Source organism: Monodelphis domestica, chromosome 2, assembly GCF_027887165.1.
Source record: "Monodelphis domestica isolate mMonDom1 chromosome 2, mMonDom1.pri, whole genome shotgun sequence".
Classification (NCBI taxonomy): Eukaryota; Metazoa; Chordata; class Mammalia; order Didelphimorphia; family Didelphidae; genus Monodelphis; species Monodelphis domestica.
This window is the reverse complement of record NC_077228.1, coordinates 455,487,590-455,507,331: the sequence shown is the minus strand read 5'-3', so window position 1 is coordinate 455,507,331 and position 19,742 is coordinate 455,487,590. Positions and strand designations below refer to the sequence as shown.

The following is a 19,742-nucleotide window of genomic DNA, read 5'->3' as shown; positions in this document are numbered from 1 at the left end:
ATATGCCCTGCACATTCTCCAAATCAATCACAGTTCTTTAAACAAAGGATTTTTTAAGCAATGCATTCTCTGTGATACTGAGATTAATGTTGCTGAAGATAAGAGATCTGATTAATGACCATCTTATAGCCTCCTTTCTCTTTCTTATTACTGCCATTAACCCATGCTATTCCTTTAAAAGACTAGAATTTCCATTCTCACTCCATGGCCCAGATCGAAATTATAATGATGTATTTGCACTTTTCTTCCCCAAAGCTCAGAGAAATCAAATGGAAATTCAAGCTAAGAGATCTATAGACTGTATTAAGCCTCTATTTCTACAGATGAGCTTCATGCATTTCTAGTTTGCAAACTTCAGCCAATTTTTGCATCATTCCAGCAAAGCTTTGGTTTGATTCCCTAGTGGCTGGGGGAAAGAGGAAAGAACACACACGTCTTATCTATCTATGGTTCATTCCCATACAGTAGTCGTTTATGCTAATCAGAGTTAAAGAGAGACTTTCATTCATTTCTTTGCAGCCACTCATGCATGATGAATAGCTGAAGAACCCCAGTCAGCGCAGGTCTAGTTCATCGTTAACAAACACTGCCACCCAGTGGTGCCTGGGAAGCATTGCAAAGACTGACCAAACGCTCCGAAAGAATAAAGAAAATCTGGGGTAGTAAAAATATTTGCTGACATTTGCATAATGCGTGGTGCTTACCTAAGTGCTTTATCCATATTTTGTTTGATTCTTATAGCAACCCCGAGGGACGCAGCGCAAGCGTTATCTGTTACACCGACTAGGAAACTGAGGGATACAGTAGCATGCCCCCAGGAGGAAGAGCTACATCTTCCAACCCTCTCCATTCCGTTCTAGTCTGTAGTCCTAGCATCACGAGATTCCTGGGAGCCAGAAATAGGTCATCGCTAGTGGCTCATCTTACTAAAGTCGCTTTTTAAAAGCTCCATTCTTTTCCTGAGTGCCCTGGAACATCAACAGTCAAGAGTCGAAAAACATTTTTTTTTTTAATTAAGTGCCTACTAGGTACCAGGGACTGTGCTAAATTCTGGGGATACAGATACAAAGAAAGGCGGCTCCTGCCTTCAAGGACCTTCCAGTCTAACGAAGGAAAACAACCCTCGAAAGGAAGCTGGAAAACGGGGAGAGGGCAAGGTTCGTCTGTCCCGAAGTAATGTAGCCAGACTGGAAGGGGGATTTCCTCCTTACATGGCCATGATGGAGTTCATGGCTTGGCTCTTCTCTCAGAAGGGCAGAAAGTAGGGACGAGGTGTGAGTAGCAGGCTTGACTCAGTTTTGCAGGATGATGAGGCTTTCCCAAGATGAGCTTATAGTCATTCATGGTAAATGGCATTTTGATGAGTATTCTCTTACAAAAACAGCCATTATGGAAGTATGTTTTGAATGATAATACATGTATAACCCAGACCAAATTATTTACCATTTCTGTAAGAGAGGAAGCAAGTGAAGGAAGGAGACAAATTGGACATTATCATTTTGGGAAATATATGTTGAAAATTATTACATGTCATTGGAAAAATAAAATAGCTTTTAAAAATCAAGGACATTGTGCAGGAGCAAGAAATAATGTTACACTGGTATAATAAATCAGAATTCCAAGTTTTCATGGGATGAAGTATCTAAGTCTTAGGGTCAGGATCAAAATGGAGTCCAGTACAAGGTGCAGCTAGTAGGAAAGAGTCTTTTAATGGAGGCTGTGGGTAGATTTCTTTGCTTAGCCCTCTAATCAGAAGGACAACAGATACTGAGGGTGCTGAGGAAGTGAGTACAAAAAATAGATACAATGCCTCAGAATGATGAATTTCCTGGTGATACTGGGAGTGTGATCATGGTATAGGGCAGCATTGGCAAAGAGGTGCATGCCTGCAGAGCCAGCACTTGGAGAGCTGCTCTATACCCCCTCTTCCCAACACCCGAGGACATTTTTAACATGCCCACCCCTCTCTCCAGCCACCTAAAGCAAGCACTTCCTCCCTCGGTTCTCTCCTGTAATGTGGGGATTCATAGATAACTTGAATTTGCCCTCTGAGCACTCGAACTTGAAAAAGGAGAAAAGGTTGGCCAACACTGGTATAGACCCTAATCCCAGGATTTCAGCTGATAGGAAATGAAGAGTTGGCTGACCTGGGAGTCCTATTTCAATGAAGGCTTTAGAAAGTCTTTACTTTGCCTTCCAACATTCTAATTAAAGGGGAAGAGAGAATTGAGGGTACCGATCATATGTAAGTATGAAATCTGGTATTTCTGGTGATGAGGAATCTCCAAAGTATGATTGTGGTGGAGTACAGCTGGTAGGAGATGAAGAATTCACTGTCCTAGGAGCTCAGTTTAAATGTTGGCTGTATTGATGTACACATGATAAGCATAAGCAAAAGGGTTGCCATGATTATTACAACTTAGGGACCAGGACATGATGCAGAGGATGAAGAGAGAAAAATTTACTATAATAAACTGACTATGGAGTCAAGGTCTTTCTCATGATTCTATGGGCTTGAGGCTGAAGTATGTACGTATATGTTAATATATATATCATTCTCATATTGGATATAATGGATTATAGCAAATGCTATATTATACAGGAGTAATAAAACATCTATTCACTGGTATAATATGTCAGGATAAGTTTCCTGGTGATGAGGTATCCTAAAGGCACAATCATGGTGGATTCTATTCTCAGAGCTACTACTGGCAGAAAATAATCATTGACTGGCTTAGGAGCTCTTTTTAATGGAGGCTTTGAGAAGTGTTTATTAGATTTAAAGTAATATCCAATAACTCCAAGTATTATATTTTATAAGATTTATTAGTAGTCACTTTAAGTAGAAGAAATAGAAGAACAAAACCTAAGTATGACCACGTGAATAAAATTCTCCTGCCTGGCTCTCCCCAATCTCCACAAACTGCATTCCCAGGAAAAAAGAGAGAAAGGGAAGAGCTACATAAAAACTTTATCCTAGGTATATAGGCACACAGTGTTTGTATTCAGTGTGAGTCTGCAAATGGGATGCTGGGAAAGAAAGTCCTAGGGAGAAAAATCTAATTAAATAATCCCTCCTGTGATTCCACTGGGAAAAAAGCATGTAGAAATCTTATCCCAAGGAATCAGTACATATAACCAACTTATATCTCTAAAGATCTAGGTACATACAATGTTGTATTTTCTAAGAGTAAATTACAATAATGTAGGAATAAGAGGGAAATAAAAAAGAAAGAGAACAAAACCAATGATTGCTAGGTGCACTGACAAAAAGACAATTAGGGGAGAATTCCCTTTGACATAAGAGTGTGCATTCAAAATAAATGCATTCACCACCACCCCCCCACAGTTCAATTCATTACACCCCAAAGTTCATTTCTGAATCTTTTGGTGCAGTGTGTGGTTTCTGCAGGCTTCCTTATGGTGCCTTCTCCAAATAGTACACTTTCTTGATTCAGGGAGGTAGCAAGTTTCTTATCCTAAAAATTACTCTCAAACAAGAAAATTTTTTTATAAATTTAGAATTTTATGACAATACAATCCCCACTGAGGAGGATGTTAACCAACACATGGATCACCCTGGCATACATGGCTGAGTTATGAGGTATATGAATCAATTGTCAAAAGGAAATCAAAGACATGAAAAAAAAAAAGAGAAAAAAACTTATGAATGAAACATAAAATATCAAAGTCTCATGTGTAAAAATTCTAAGTAAGGAAGAATAAGCCCATAACAGGTTCTTGAGTCAGGACCCGATTAAAGTCACTTATGTCCCACACGCCTATAGAAGCAAGAATGCACTCACCCAATCAGCAGCCAGGACTACATAAAATTGCTACACCATGAAAGAGAGAAGAGGGTGGGGTCAAGGAGAAAGAAAATGATTCGTTTGATGAAATGTCTGTGGGATATCTGTTTCAAGGTGTCCAAAAGGCAGTTGAAGATATATGATGGGGGATCAGGAGAGAAGTTAGGTCTGGATATATAGAGCTGAGGATCATCTGCATAGGGAAGGTAATTGAATCTGTGGCAGCTGATATGACCTCTAAGCAAAATAGTATGGAGAGAAAAGGCCAAAGATAGAGCCTTGGGATATATCATCTTTTCTCTTCTGCTATGTTGTTAGGTATTAAAACGTTTAAAGGTAGTACATTAAACTAACTCATGCCCATATTGTTGCTCCTTTACAACTATTCATAAATAATATTTTAATATCTTAATCAAATATTTTATATTTAATTGCTTACAACCATATTTTGTCTATAGCAATTGCTGAATAATTATTCATTTAAGTCTGTTCCATCGTTTTTAAAAGTTTCATTACATGATAATGAAATCTCTTGAACTATAGTAATTAAGTTATTTCTCTAAGTCATACTAAGTCCATCAGTTTTCTTTGAAACTGGTCATTATTGCTTGATTTGAAAACTTCCCATGGATGCTTTCGAGTCTAATAAATGTCAATACAATGTTTCAATTTGGGGGAAATTCTTTTGGGACAGGTCACTTTTGAACTACACAGCTAAAAAAAGCAAAACAAATACTAGTTTTCTAGATAGATAAGACCAATCCCCTATCTGACTCCATAATTGCCTTTTATTTGGCTGTTCAGATTTGCAATACTTGGACAGACAGGCCTTAAAATAATATATTTCACCATATATTTTCTTCCAAGAAAGGAGTTTTAATAATTTAATAAGAACATAGTCTCATCTTTGTGTGAGTGCACTGTGGTATTGTATTCTGCTCCAAGCCCATAATTATCTGTCCAAACAGTAAAATAATATCATCCAAAATAAGAATCCATAAAATGTAAAAGCATTCTCAAGGTACACATTGGAAATATGGTAATCTGGTTATAGCGAGGGCTCTGAGACTTCAAATCCAACTTCAACAATACCATCCATTTCTTCACAAAATGTGCTGTTGAAAAGTCCAAACCAAGAGTTTTTGGCTTTTTTTCCCTCTTCATTTTGGTAGGAGATAAATGTGAGGATATAAGAAATAATAATAATAAGAAAAGCCTGGAAGGAGATACATTTCTTAGTTGTGGGTTGGGAAAGCTCTGTTCACAAAACAAGAGATTGATGATCACAGGAAATAAAATGGACAATGGTAAATGCATAAAATTGAAAGGTTTCTGCACCAACAAATAAGTTAAAATTAGAAGGGAAATAGTTAACAAATCTTTCCAACATACTTCTCTGATAAAGGCCTGATATCTAATATATGTGTGTGTGTGTGTGTGTGTGTGTGTGTGTGTGTGTGTGTGTGTGTATGGATGACTCACATATATATATATATATATATATATATATATATACACATATATACATAAAATTCATTCCCCAATAGATAAATGGTCAAAATATATAGACAATCCTCTAAAGAAGGAAGGCAAAGTGGCAATAACTATATGAAAAAATAAAATGTTCCAAATCACTGAGAGGTAAAAAAAATTAAAACAATTCTAGGGTTCCATCTCCCATCATTCAGACTGGCACAGATGACAGAAAAAACAAACTATAATTGTTAGAGGAAACATGAAAGGGCAGGCACGTTAATCAGTGTTGGTCAAGTTTTTAAGTGGTCCATAATCTATGCTCCAAATATCATTAACTATGCATACCACCTAGGCATATACTAAAGAAATCAAAGAGGATTACTTGTATTATATATATATATATATGTATATATATATATATTACCTATTATATATTATATATACGTGTATATGTATGTATATGTAAGGTGTTCCAAATATGTGTGTGTGTGTATACACATACATTGGGGATGTTCCAAAAATCTTAAGAGTGGTTTAGTCATTAAGATTTTGTAGCAAAGAAGTGGAAATTTGTGAATCTTAAAAATTCTCAGACCCTACTTCATAAGATTTGGTTAAAACCATTCCCCATTTTAAACAATAAAGGGACTTAGATCAGGAATGTGAGAACTCTACCCCACCCCTACGTAAGCATACTTTAGGGGAAGATAAAGTTGTAAACTCCTTGCTGAACAATGAAAAGTACTTAACCCATACTTATGGTAAGGCAAAAGCCCTTAAGCTGTGCCTATTTTTAGATCTAATACAAAAAGGTGCTAAGTACCTATAAAGGTCAGGCAACTTGTAAACTTGCAAGGAACAAAGAAGTGAGAACTTACTCAGATTAGTCTACTCAGGTGTGAATTACTCAAAAGTTTAGTCTACTCAGGTGTGAATTAAGAATGGTCTGTCCTTTGGAAAACATCTACTGTGATTGGTAGATGTAAGAACTTAAGGGAGGTGACATAGGAGAAAATTCACTTTAAAAAGGAGCTCAGAAAGGGCTCTGGGATTCATTCAGCTGGAAGATTCAGCTGGGAGAGATTCAGCTGGGAAAAGCTGAATTGGAGAAGGCAGCTGGCCAAAGCTGCCTTGAAGGGCTTGGTGGCTGAACTTGATTGAGCTAGCTGAAGCTGAACTGGTGTCTCTGAACACTAAAATCTTGCTTTGGACAGATCTTGTGGTGAGTTGATAAAAGACTGACTGATCTCTCTCTTAGGGCTTCAGCATAGGCTGGCCTAGGCTGGTCTAGCCCTTTTCTCATTATTTCCTTTTTCTCTCTCTCTCCCTTCCATTAATTTCTCATTTGTATTAATTAAAATCTCTATACACCCAGCTGACTTGGATATATTTCCTATTTGGGAATTTTTCCCTGGTGACCACTTTATATTTGATTTAAAACACGACACTGTCTTGAAACCATATTTTCTGTGGTCACAATTTAAGCCAGCCACTCTTTTAATCATTAGTTTATGGCTTCCACTATTTTAATTGTAACAAATTAAGACTAAGTCTATTAAATGGGGAATGGATGAACAAAGTATGGCATCTAAATGTACTGGAATTCTATTATAACAAAAAGAAATGATAAAGGAGACAAATTAAAAGAATCCTGGGAATATTTGTATGAACTGATACAAAAAGAAATCCCAAACAAGAACAATTTAAGACAACACCACTAAGAGAAAACAATTATGAAAGATTTAAGACTGGTGATGGCTAATGGTTCTCATCTCTGGACAGAAGTGATGAAAAATCAATATGTATGGCAAGACATATATTTTCAGATGTGGTCAATGTGTGAGTTTTAGTTGATTTGCTTATTTGTTACAAGGGAAAACTTTTTTCCTTTTTTTTCCTCCCAGGTCAGGGAGAAAAAGAGATTATGGGATGGGGGCCAAGAAGTAGGGGAGATTGTGACAGTTATGGGAAAAAAAGATCAGTAAAAAAAATGTTTAATGCACATTAGAAAACAGAATGAAAAGGGGGGATACACAAACAAGCAAAAAGCTTTGGAACTAGGAAGTTTAATTTTAGTCTTTCATAAAAACAAACTATACATAATACAAGTTTACAGTTTCATATACAAATCTCTCTGCTTTTTTATATGTGGAAATTATCATTTTTGCTATTTGCCAAGTTATAATAGTAAAAAAATTAAGATGAAGGATTTGTTTATAAGAAGAAAAATCCCATTATATTAAACACAAGTGAAGTCTGATTTTTTTAAGTCAGGGGGTTTTCTAGGGAGCTTGATAAAACTGCATAAGAAATGCAGTGCTTTACTTCTTTTAGAAAAATTTATTCTTTGTTCAAGCTTTCTCAGTTAACAGAATACCTCTCTGATGAAAATATTATTTAATATGCAACAAATACAAAAAGGATGCTAAGTCTTAAAAGAAATCTTAAAAATAAAACAGCATTATGCCTTGAAAGCATTGATGAAAGAAAAAGTATTAAGATTACAGAAAGGCAAACTATAATCAATGCTAACCAAAAAGTCCTAGACGGTAATTATCATCATGTAATTCACTATTGCATAAAGCAATATTGTCAAACACTATGGCAACTTCTAAATGAAAGCTATTTAATTTTATTGCAGATAACATTTTCAGCAAAGCATCCAAATATGAGGTCAATCAAGTTTCATCCTCTGGACAGAGCACTTATTCCTTTTCAAGGATCCAGGGCAATCAAAACCTTTGGTACCACAAATATAAATGCAAAATTAAACTGAGACAGGTTTGGTTGATTTTCCTCAATAACACAAAAAAGATGGTCTATGTGATCTAATCTGATTGAGCAAATTCATACATCCAGCTAATAGTTCTTTAACCAAATGTTGATGAAGCTCAGATATAACTGATTACTAAAACCACAATTCACAAAAATTCCATTTTCCCACAGGATGATTTAATATGACCATGGGCCTAGGGCTTAAAGGGACCCTCAGAGGTCATCTAGTCTGGAGTAGTAAAACACACAAGTGAAGCCCAAATCAGATTTTTAAAATGTAATTAGGAACTATTAATAACATAAGTAAAAATACAATAAAACATGAATTATGCTAAGATGTAATTTTCTAAGTTAATATGTGGCCTATAGGGATCCTCATATTTAGAGCCCCATTCCCATTTCTATTTGAGTTTAAAATCACTGACCTAGCTCAACTCCCTTCATTTTATAAAGAGACACTGAGGCCTGGGGAGATTAAATTTTCAAAGTAACATTAGTATTAGTATTAGAAGCAAGATTTGAAACCAGGTCCTCTGACTCTAAAGGCAGTATGCCTCCCACCATCCCACTGAGTCATTTGCTTTTGTAAAATTAATTTCTTGGTTCTTATTTTAAAAGTGATGCATACACTGAATGTTACTATATGACTTCACAGTTTGATTTAAAATATAATAGATGGGTACAGATGACTACAAATATTTAGTAAAAAGTGAAATTTCTCAATTCCTATTAACTATTCTGCTAGAGTTACCTTTCCCCATCCAAATGCTAATCAGCCTTTGTCTCTACATGCTTCAGCTACAGCTAAGATAACTGAGGAGTTGGGGGGCCTTTGTATTTTCATTGAAGACAAGATTTGAAAAGACCCTAAGTTTGGTTTAGCACCAGAACAATCTTTCAAGAGAAATGATGGACATCTCGTTGCCCCAGACATTTTTTCTAAGTCAGCTTCAATTAGATTAGGTTCAGCTGGATATTTGTATGCCCAAAAGGGATTCCATATACTGCATTTTTATGTGTTTTCCACAAAAAAAAATGTCCTATGGTACTGAATTTCTCACTCCTATAAAAAGAAAATAACTAGTAAAGTAACTAGAACTAGACTAAAGTTCACTGTACTTTTTTTCTGTAGACAAAGCTGGATGACTTTGATTCTTCTTCCAGCTCTGTCTTGGTTTCCCACTTTGGAATATAAAGTGAAATTTGTTTTCCCACAAAACTCAAAGGATGCAAGGATTAATAAATTAACATTAATATGGTTCTCTGAGCCTCTCAGATGAAAAAGAATACAGAAATTAAGATTTCAGAGCAGTTATCTGTCCAGACACTACCATATGTTATTATAGCTTTGTGAATCACTCAAGGAAAGGTATTGTTAGAACAAAATGTGAGGTCTTAATATTTTCTTGTCACTCTTACAACAGAGGAATGACTCAAAAGTTCCCTAAACTAACTACGTATTGGTAATATAGAATTTTAAGAAACTTGGGAAACCATATTTAAGACTTCCAAAATTTTTCAACCTAAAAGGAAACTACTAAAGGAGAAATTGTCATACTATTAGGCTTTGACTCATGAGGAATTTTCATAAAATAACTTTATTAGAGGATTCCTTGGCTAAGTGTATTAACATTTGCTTTTTCTCACTAAAAGCCCATATCTTTACTAAAACTAGGTGTGTAATATGAATGGCTTCATCCCATTTATTCTTTTCTTGATGGGAATAAGTTGCCAAGTTCTCGGTGTACTGCAAAACTGACTTCAAAAACCTGTTGGAAAAAGAGGGAAAAGTTTTGCAAAAAATATCTTTGTTCTGATACTGATTCAGCTATCAGTGACCCAAATTACTTTTTTCCCAGATTACTCCCAAACTATCTTCTTTCTAATCAAAAATAAGAATAAACTAAGCAAAATATATATCAGTCTTTTGATAAAACACCATATACAAATGGCCTCTTTAAAAATCTTTAATAAGAAGAGCAGCTAGGTGGCTCAGGCTATTGAGAGCCAGGCCTAGAGCAGGAGGTTCCAGGTTCAAATATGACCTCAGGCATTTCTTAGCTGGGCAAGTCACTTAGCCCCCATTGCTTGCTCCTTACTGTTCTTCTGCCTTAGAACCAATACTCAATATTGATTCTAAGATGGAAAGTAAGGGTTTAAAAAAATTATAATTTATAATAATAATATAATTTAAAAAATAATAATTCTAAGGTTTGGGCAATTAGAAAGTGAGAAAAACAGATTAAAGTAGAATGATTCTAAAAGATATATTTCCATTTCTCTTTTAGAATTTGAACTATTTACCCCATACCAACCCCAAAATGGAAGGCACAAAGTCAATTAGACTAAATATTAGTTCTTTTGAAAAGATGTTCATTTTTACAGTCATGTTTAGACATGTCAGTGGTTATTAAATAGATTTAACCACCTTCTCTCAGAAATAAACATAAAAGAAATTTTCATAAATCCAAAGGCAAAGTTAACACAGATAAAAGGGAAATTTTCCCAACAATAAATGGAATCAGAAATTGAAGTAATTACCAAAAAAGCTTAAACTTCTGCCACAACTGTTTTATTATCTTGCACATCCAGATACCAATTAACCAAATGTTATAATCACATTATTAAAAGGTCATCTTGTCCAACCACTCACTTCACTCTGGTATTTTCTCCACAATATTCCTTGATAAATTTATCAAGCCTCTGTCTGAACAATTACTATGATGAAAGTCACCTTATAAAACAGTCTATTCCATCTCTGAATAGCTTTGTTAGAAAATTGTTGCTCAAAGCAAATCAAAATTTTCTTCCATATACAGCTTTCATCTAAGCAAATTTCTTCCCGCAACAAGTCACAAAGAAAAAAAAAAATCAGATCCTTCTTCTATATCTTCAAGTATCTGGAGATAACTCAAAGTTTTGGGGTTTTTTCTCCCGGACAATTCTTAATAGGTTACAGTTTTCTATCCCACTCCTGGTCCCTGTTCATCTCATTACCCTGGTTATTACACTCTGGACATGGTCTGGTTCATCAAAATCTAACTTAAAATGTGGTACCCAGAAGAAAACACAAATACTCCAAGATATGGTTTGACCAATGCAGAATACAGTGAGACTATTATCTACTTTGATCTAGGGCAAAGGTGTCAAACTCATGGGTGGTAGGTCACAGGTGGCCTATAACACTCCCAAGAGTAGCCTAAACAAGATCACATTGTAATTGGGAAATATTCAGCAAAATCAATGAAAATTCACTAAGACATAGATAGCATTACATTGTAAAACTAAGGCACTAAGTGGTCCACAGGAATCCATATGTATGGTGTAGTGGCCCCCCATTTTTATTGGAGTCTGACACCATCATGCCAAGCCATTATACCTCTATTAATAAAATCTACTGTTATTTGCTGGATTTTTTCACTACCTTGTCATGCTATTGACTTAGCCCAAGCTTGAACTACAATCACAGGATCTAGATTCAGAGCAGGAAGAAACCTCAGGTGTCATCTAGGCCCACCTCCTCATTTTATAGATGAGGAAACTGATGCTCACTGAGCAGACATGAAATCACTTACCCAATTCAAGCCTCTTAATCCAGCATTCTTTCTATGCATTCCATGCAACTCATAGGTCTGACTTTTGAGTTGCCAGAGCCAATGTAAAGGGTCTCTGAGGAGACTGCTATGACTGCTGGCATAATCTGAGGGAATCCTCAAAGATCTAATGTGATCTGTGTACTTTCCCTGACCCAGCGTGTCCCTTGAGGTCTTAGGATACAAGCAAGGAGGCTGCAAGGGTTATATTATGTCCTCAAACCCTGATGCTACAGGAAGCGTTAGACATTCTGGAAAGGTGTCATCTCCTATACCTGAAAAATTCAGTTCTGCCAAGAATTTTGTTCTAGGTCATTCAGATATAATAGTTTATCATATAAGAAAAATTGTATGTTCCTTAGCAAACAGTGAGGCTGTTAGTTATATATGAATGGATAAATTGAGAACACAATTACTAAGCACTTAACTGTCTGCAATGCACTACATATGCTAAGTGCTGAAGATACAAATAGAAAATCAAGAAAGTTTTTTATCTCAAGGAAGTCTATTTTGGGGATGCACAGGATTCCAATACAGTGCTCAAGGCAAAACCCAATGGTCCTCAGGGTACTGTAAGGAGACATGTAAGGCCTGGTGGGCTAGATGACAAATAGTTTGGCTGGAATACAAGTGGAGATAAGGCTGATGTATCAACACATCTTTACCGTCATTTTGATTGATAAAACTGTATCTGTTTCTGGAAGATGGCAGCAGATGCCAGGATGGAATCAGGGCCAGGGCCAGTGGTATGTCTACAACTATTCCAAGGGCTCTTAATAAAAGGGTACTGGGCTGTCTTTTTGGGGGTCTAAGCAGAGGGGGTGATCTCTGCTGGCAGCAGAGTGGCTGATGTGGGGAATGTTAGCAATGCTAATGAGGCCACATTACCACCCAGAGTGTTCCTCTTGATGATAACAGTAGAGCTAGGCTGGAAGAATTGTCTATGGTGGTACTGTTATTATCAGGTTTGCTTCCACTGGATCTAAGGTATATGGTCATGGTGGTGATAGTGGTGGTTTAGCCTGTTTAAATCATGTCATCTCATGCTCTCTCTCCCTGGAGTGTCTTATTGTTTCTGCTCAACTGGCTTATAGAATATATCCTTCTGAGATGCCTAGAGGCAGTAGGGATGAATTAAATCGCTTTTGGTAGGATTGTTCTCTTAAAAATATTATTTTATCTGAGCCAGTAATAGTAATTCAATATTCTGAAGTAAAAGAGAAATTCTGAAAAGATACAACACTGGATAAAATTGAAGAACTATATTTCTATATCTATACCCATCTTGAGGAGCAGAATATAGTACATTGGACAAATCGCTGTAGAGAATAAAGAACTGGATTTAAATCCTACCTCTGATGCTGTTACAAAGACTTCAGGCAAATACCCCAACTGATAAATGGTCAAGGGACATGAATAGGCAATTTTCAGATAAAGAAATCAAAACTATTAATAAGCACATGAAAAACTGTTCTAAATCTCTCATAATTAGAGAAATGCAAATCAAAACAACTCTGAGGTACCACCTCACATGTAGTAAATTGGCCAATATGACAGTAAAGGAAAGTAATAAATGTTGGAGAGGATTTGGCAAAATTGAGACACTAATGCATTGCTGGTGGAGCTGTGATTCTGGAAGGCAATTTGGAACTATGCCCAAAGGGCTTTAAAAGACATGCCTACCCTTTGATCCAGCCATACCACTGCTGGGTTTATACCCCAAAGAGATAATAAGGAAAAATACTTGTACAAAAATATTCAGAGCCACACTCTTTGTGGTGGCAAGAATTTGGAAAATTTGGGGGTGTCCTCGGGCAAGCTTACTTCATCTATAAATAAGGAGGTTGTATTAGAGGGTTTCTGAAGTTCCTTCTAGTACTAGATAGATATGATCTTACATTACTGTCTAGAAGAAAATGCTTAAAAAATATATCATAATCTACTGGAAAAAATAAGATACCATCACAGAGAATAGGCAAGTAAAAACAACAGAGAGAATAAGTTCATTTTAAAATATTACATACTTACTTTAAATACTGCTGATATTCACAAGCATTTTTTTCATTAACAATATGAATGCTGACTAATTCCATTGTGATCAGCAACAATAATAGCTGGAGTACAGAAGACAAAAGCTTAATACTAAAAACAAAATAGTTAAAATAGAGTTAATATTAGCTAAAATGTTCACTTTCACATTAAAAAAAACTTTTGCTTACCTCTGCTATTTTGTCTAACTATAGTCACACTTCCCTCTTTTCTTTCACCACTAACAAGGGGGCCCTTCACCTATGGCCTCAACTTCCTCATCACAAATTCACAGAATTCAATTCATCAAACATGTATTGAGTGCCTATTATATGGATGGCATCAAGGTAGGGGCTAGAGATGCTAAGATAAAGTTGAAATGAAACAGTGTCTGTCCTTTAGGAACCTACATTTTATTGGGAGAGTTGGATGCAGCATGTACATAGAGAAATAAATAGATGTGGAAGGAGACATACATTCTTGGGCATGACCAATGAAGGAATTTGCTTTGTTTGACTATTCATAATTGTTACTAGAATTTTTTTCTTTACTTAGAAAATAAAAGTTAAATTAAAAAATAAATGTAAGGAAATCTCCAGAGGGAGAGGACATTTAAAACTGAGGGAAATCAAGTAAGACTCCCATGGGAAGTGGTATATGAGCAGAGAATTGAAAGAAAATAAAATTCTGAGAGAAAAATATGAGGAGGGAATGCACTTCAGACATTCCACATGACCTGCATGAATAAATGAAAGTAGGAGATGGAACAAATAATTAGTAACCCAGTTTAGCTATTTATTTATAACTTGCATATCAGAGAACAAAAAGGGGAATAATGGAAAAGAATTAGACACTTTACAGCTAGAAGGAAACTTGTTAAAAAAAAAAAACACCAGCCAGATGGTAGAGGACTATGTACTCCAACTACCAAAAGTTTTTAAGTAAGGAAGTACCCTGGGCCTTTTGAATTTCCTTTTGGCAGATGTGCAGAAAATAGAATGGAGATGAAAAACCTGGAAGCAAAAACAATGATAGAAAGCCATAAAAATAATTGGCCACCTAAGAGAGGGGGAAAAAAAGACAGAGAAAAGTTATATGCCTTCTGTGTATAAAGCACTAGGCCTAGAAATACAAATAAAAAATCCTGGGCCCCCACTCTTCTTTCTAATCTCTCTCAGAAGCTTCTTAGGGGCCTCATTATTAGATTCCCAGATCTCTTTCCTGAGTTACAGGAATATATCAGTCACTGCCTACTGAAATTTCAAAGTGGATATCCCAGAAACATTTGAAGCTCAACATATCTAAAACTAGACCATTATATTTCCCTGAAATCTTCTTCTCTTCCAACTTTCCCTAAGCCTGTGGAAAGGATAGTCATTTTCTCCTGTCTCCCAGATTGGCATTATGCTTGACTCTTGACTCTCAACTCTCCCTCACTCCACATACCAGGAAATGGACAAATCCTGCTATTTCTACTTCTACATCTCTCCCATTCAAGCTCTTCCTTCTTTCTCCTCATATCACTTTAGTTCTGGATTACCATGACAGTTTTAAAATTGGCCTCTCTGATTCAAGTCTTACCTCACTTCACTCTATTGTCCACAGAGCTGCCAAAGGCATCTTTCTTAAGCACAGATCTAAGATTGTGTCACTCTCATCATACAAACTCCTAGGGCTTCTAGTCACCTCTAGAATCTAATGTAACTTCCTCTGTATAGGTTTTAAAGCCCTTTGCAAGCTGATCCCAATATCATTGTCCATTATTCCTTGCCCTGAAGTCTGCCATCCTGGCTTACCCTCTTCTGCTCTCACATGACATTCTAGATGCCATCTCTGGACCTCTGCAGTGACTGTCCCTTGGGCAGAGAAGGCCTCTCTCCTGACCCCCTCAGAGCATCCCTTCCTTTCTTCAAGATGCAGCTACAGTACCACCCACTACATGAAGCCTTTGCTCAGATAAGTTGTTAACACAATATTTTCCTATTTGTGTGAAAATAGCTTGTAGAAAGCCAGTAGAGTTGCCCATCTCCAGCTATAGCACTCATCCCACTCATCCCCTCTTTTCTTAGCAGTAGCAAAAGTCAGGTAAGTCACTACCTTCTGTTACTTTGTAAGGTAAACTGCTGAGAGGGCCTCAATGCTCTTTTGCTCTCCCCTCTTTGGACTGGACAAACTATTTCATTAATGTAAAGAAACTCCTGGTGTGGAAACTCCCTCCACCAATACAAATCAGTCATTCCTCTTCTAGTCTTGCAGAATAATCTGAAACTCAGAGGTTCAATAGTAACATGGCTAGACTTGAACCCAAGGCTTCCTGACTTCAAGCTAGAGGTCTATCCACCATACTGTGCTGCTTCTGGCTTCTACTAATAGATATTAAACTCATTTCAGCAGGGGCATTTTACATTTCTACATATAAAAATTTTTAATTTCTTAAAAGTAAAAAAACTTAAAATTTTAGCTTTCTCCAAATAAAGAAATTAAAACTATACCTACATATGTTTTTGCCATGCTCCTATCCAAAATAAAAAAAATATTCTACAAACCTGTTTAACATTCGTAGATAGTTCTGCCTCTGGCGAGACCGAAGGGTCTTCTGTACCCACTGTTTATATCTCACTTCTGTAGTGGCAATAATTTGATCAGACACTAGGTGACAATGAACACTTATTTTCTGAAGAATAGCAAGGACTTCAAGGACAGACCGTGGACAATATAATGTTCGGATATGTCTGCTGCAAAGCTCATGAAGCAAAAGGGACCAACTAAAAATCATGAAATAAAACTTTAATCATAACGTTTTAAAATTAACTCACAAAGTACTCGCTTTCCCAAAGCACAAATAATTTTTGTTAAAAAACAGCATTTCCTAAAACTTGTATATATTATCAAGATCCACCCAGCTTGCTTTTTATCTCACTGAAATCATAACAGATATCTATCTAGACATTTCTTGAGCTAAAAAGTAAACACCTCAGTTACAAAAAACAAACAATATGAAATTCAAAACACAGAGAAGGCAAACAAGTAATAATTATACTCAAGGAAACTGGGGGGCATCAAATGGGGAATGTCTAAATAAATTGTGATGTGGGGGGCGGCTGGGTAGCTCAGTGGATTGAGAGCCAGGCCTAGAGATTGGGAGGCCCTGTGATAGAGACATGGAGAGAGAGGTTTTACAGGACTTGTGGACCAAGATGCAAAAGCCAGGGTTAAATGGAATGTCCCCAGTTGATGGCAGTTTGAGCTGACAGGGGGAAGGAGCTTTTGGTCTCTCTGTCTCTGACTGGAAGCCACTTTCTGACTGGAAGCCTAGAGGCTTTTGCTGGCCACACTGAGAGGAGAAACAGGGCTTTTGAACTTTGTCTCTGACTGGGAGACACACACACTCACTCTCTCCCTGGAGGTTTGACGCTGGCTAAGAGACTTTTGTGAGGCTGACTTGGCTTTTGGATTTTGTCTCTGGTTCTGAGCATTTGAAGCTGACCAGGGCAGAAACTTTTGAGTTGGTGGTCTATAAGAGAGTCGAGCTGACCAAGAGAAAAGGAGAGACTTTGAACTTTGTTTCTTTCTGGAGTTAAATTGAGAAACCAGCCAGGCTGAATTTGTGAAGAAGAATAAAGAAGATTTTGAACTGCTATTGTCCTCCATCTTTCTAACTATCTAAGAGTCACACTTGTGACTCCCCAAACCCTTAATTTTACCTCATTTAGATTAGGGAAATTCTTCATCCCTCTTACCTTTGTTTCCCATCCTGTTATCCCAATAAATCCCTTACTTGAGAAACTTAAGAGTGTTTTATAATCCACTGGGGGGTGGGGGAAGAATTGGGAGAAGGCTGGCAAGAGGAAGAGGGTTGGAAGAGGGAGTCGGGGAGGAAGGAGGTTAGGAAATAGATCGGCCATCAGTAGGGATCAATAGGCAAACCCCAGAGCAAATCCCAGGGCAGCCCCTCATAAGCAGTGTACCCTGTGCACCAAGCATCTCTGTGTAGTGACATCCCCCCAGCAGCATTTCTGTTCTGCCTCCATTATAAATAAGCAGCCTCAGGTTCCCTCAGCAGTTTCAGGTCCCTGTAGCAGCCTCTCTAATCAAAGCCAGAGAACAGCAATCATTGTAAGAGGAAACAGGTTCCCCCTCAGTTTATCCTCCCTAGTTAAGTAGTAAAGTTTCCAGTCAGTTTATCTTTATTTCAGTCCTGGGTTCAAATCTGACCTCAGATACTTCCCAACTGTGTGACCCTGGGCAAGTCCCTTAACCCTCATTGCCTATCCCTTACTGTTCTTCTGCCTTGGAACCAATACACATTATTGATTCCAAGACAGAAGGTAAGGGTTTTAGAAAAATAATTGTGATGTGGCCATGATGGAATACTATTGTACTATAACAAATGACAAGCTGGATAGTTTCAGAAAAACCTGGAAATTTCTATATAAACTGATGCAAAGTGAAGTGAACAGAACAAGGAGAACATTGTGAATAGCAATAGCAATACTGTATGATGAACAATAGCTATGAAGTGTTACAGACAAAAGAGTGGTTGCCATAAACTGTGACCGCGAAAATATGGGTTTAAGACTTTGAATTGCCAAAACTGCAAAGATAAAATTTTAGTGTCTTGATTTTATATTAAAAATAAAGTGGTCACCATGGGAAAAATTCCCAAATATGAAATACCCAAGTCAGCTGGGTTTTATGGAGATTTAAATTAATACAAATTGAGGAATTAAGGAAAGGGAAAGAGAGAGAGTAAGAGGAAATAGGACCTAGGTCAATGACCTAGGCCTTTCTCCTTAAGAGAGAAAACTAAGTCAGTCTTTAATCACTCACCACAAGATCCTTCCAAGCAAAACTCTAGTGTTCAGAGAGACCCTCCAGTTCAGCTCCTGTGCTCAACTAAGTTCAGCCACTGAGAGACTCCAATTCAGCTTCCTAAGCTGAACTCCGTCCAGAGGCCTCTGACCTCCTTTTAAAGAGAATTTTCTCCTATGTCACCTCCCCTAAGTTTTCACATCTACCAATCACAGTAGACATTTTCCAAAGGACTGACCATTCTTAATTCACATCTTGTTATCACCTTCTCTGGGTAGACTAAAACTTCTGAGTATTTCACATCTCTTTGCTAAGCTTGCCCTTTTAGTGATTAATTTGACCTTCATAGGTACTTAGCACCCTTTTGTATTAGATCTAAAAATAGACCTAGCTTAAGGGCTTGGCCTCACTATAAGTATGGGTTGGGGACTTTTTTTCATTGTTCAGTAAGGAGTTTTTACAACTTTACCTTTCCCTTAAGGTATGCCTAAATATGGGTGGAGTAAGGTTAAGTTCTCAATACATTCCTGATCAAGTACCTCCATTGTTTAAATGGGGAATAACCTTCACCAAATGTTTTAAGGTAGAGTTTGAGCAGTTTTAAGATTCACAGAAGGGCTTAAGATTAAAAATGTTATTCACTCCCAGAGAAATGAACTGATGGAGTCCAAATACAAATTGAAACAAGTGCTTCACTTTTAAAATTTTTCTTATTATTGTTGTTCTGGCAATGTGGCCAATATAGAAATGATTTGTATGACTTTACACATAAAATTGATATCACATTTCTTGACTTCATAATGGATGGGAGAGGAGTAGGAGGGAGGCAGAGAATTTGGAACTCAAAAAAATTAATGAATATTAAAAATGAATTATGTTTTATTTTATTTTAAATATTTTCAATTTTATTTATAAATATTTCTATATTGAATATTTTATTATACATAAATATAATAATGTTTTAAAATAATATTTAATAATATTCAAGATGCCTTGACTTACTTTTCTGTGGGAGGATAATCCAGTAAATTGTTGAAATTATGGTCACTCTGCAGCATGTAATATTGGAGCTCGGAGGAAATTTTTATAATCAAATTATCACAATCATTAACTTCAGAACTGCTTTCTAATCTGGAAAAATACAAAATATTTTGGATTTATGAGTATAATTTTAGAAGTTCACATCTGATTAAATGAATATGAACTAGCTTATATAAAATTAATTGCAATAACTTTATCATAGAACATT

The 19,742-nt window shown here is 36.6% G+C and overlaps 1 protein-coding gene across 14 annotated transcripts in view; it reads right to left on the bottom strand.

Moving 5' to 3' along the window:
* Window positions 1-19,742, bottom strand: part of ERMARD (ER membrane associated RNA degradation) — a 108,670-nt gene that overhangs the window by 15,938 nt on the left and 72,990 nt on the right. For 7 of the 14 annotated variants that reach the window (XM_016429024.2, XM_056819062.1, XM_007484935.3 and 4 more), the window contains 4 exons: window positions 19,496-19,624; window positions 16,228-16,446; window positions 13,682-13,795; window positions 9,640-9,829 (listed from right to left, as the gene is read on the bottom strand). In XM_016429024.2, the coding sequence (XP_016284510.1) occupies window positions 9,646-9,829; window positions 13,682-13,795; window positions 16,228-16,446; window positions 19,496-19,624 (646 nt within the window). In that variant the 3' untranslated portion in view covers window positions 9,640-9,645. The other 7 variants (XR_463201.3, XM_007484936.3, XR_008916724.1 and 4 more) reach the window with 7 other exon arrangements.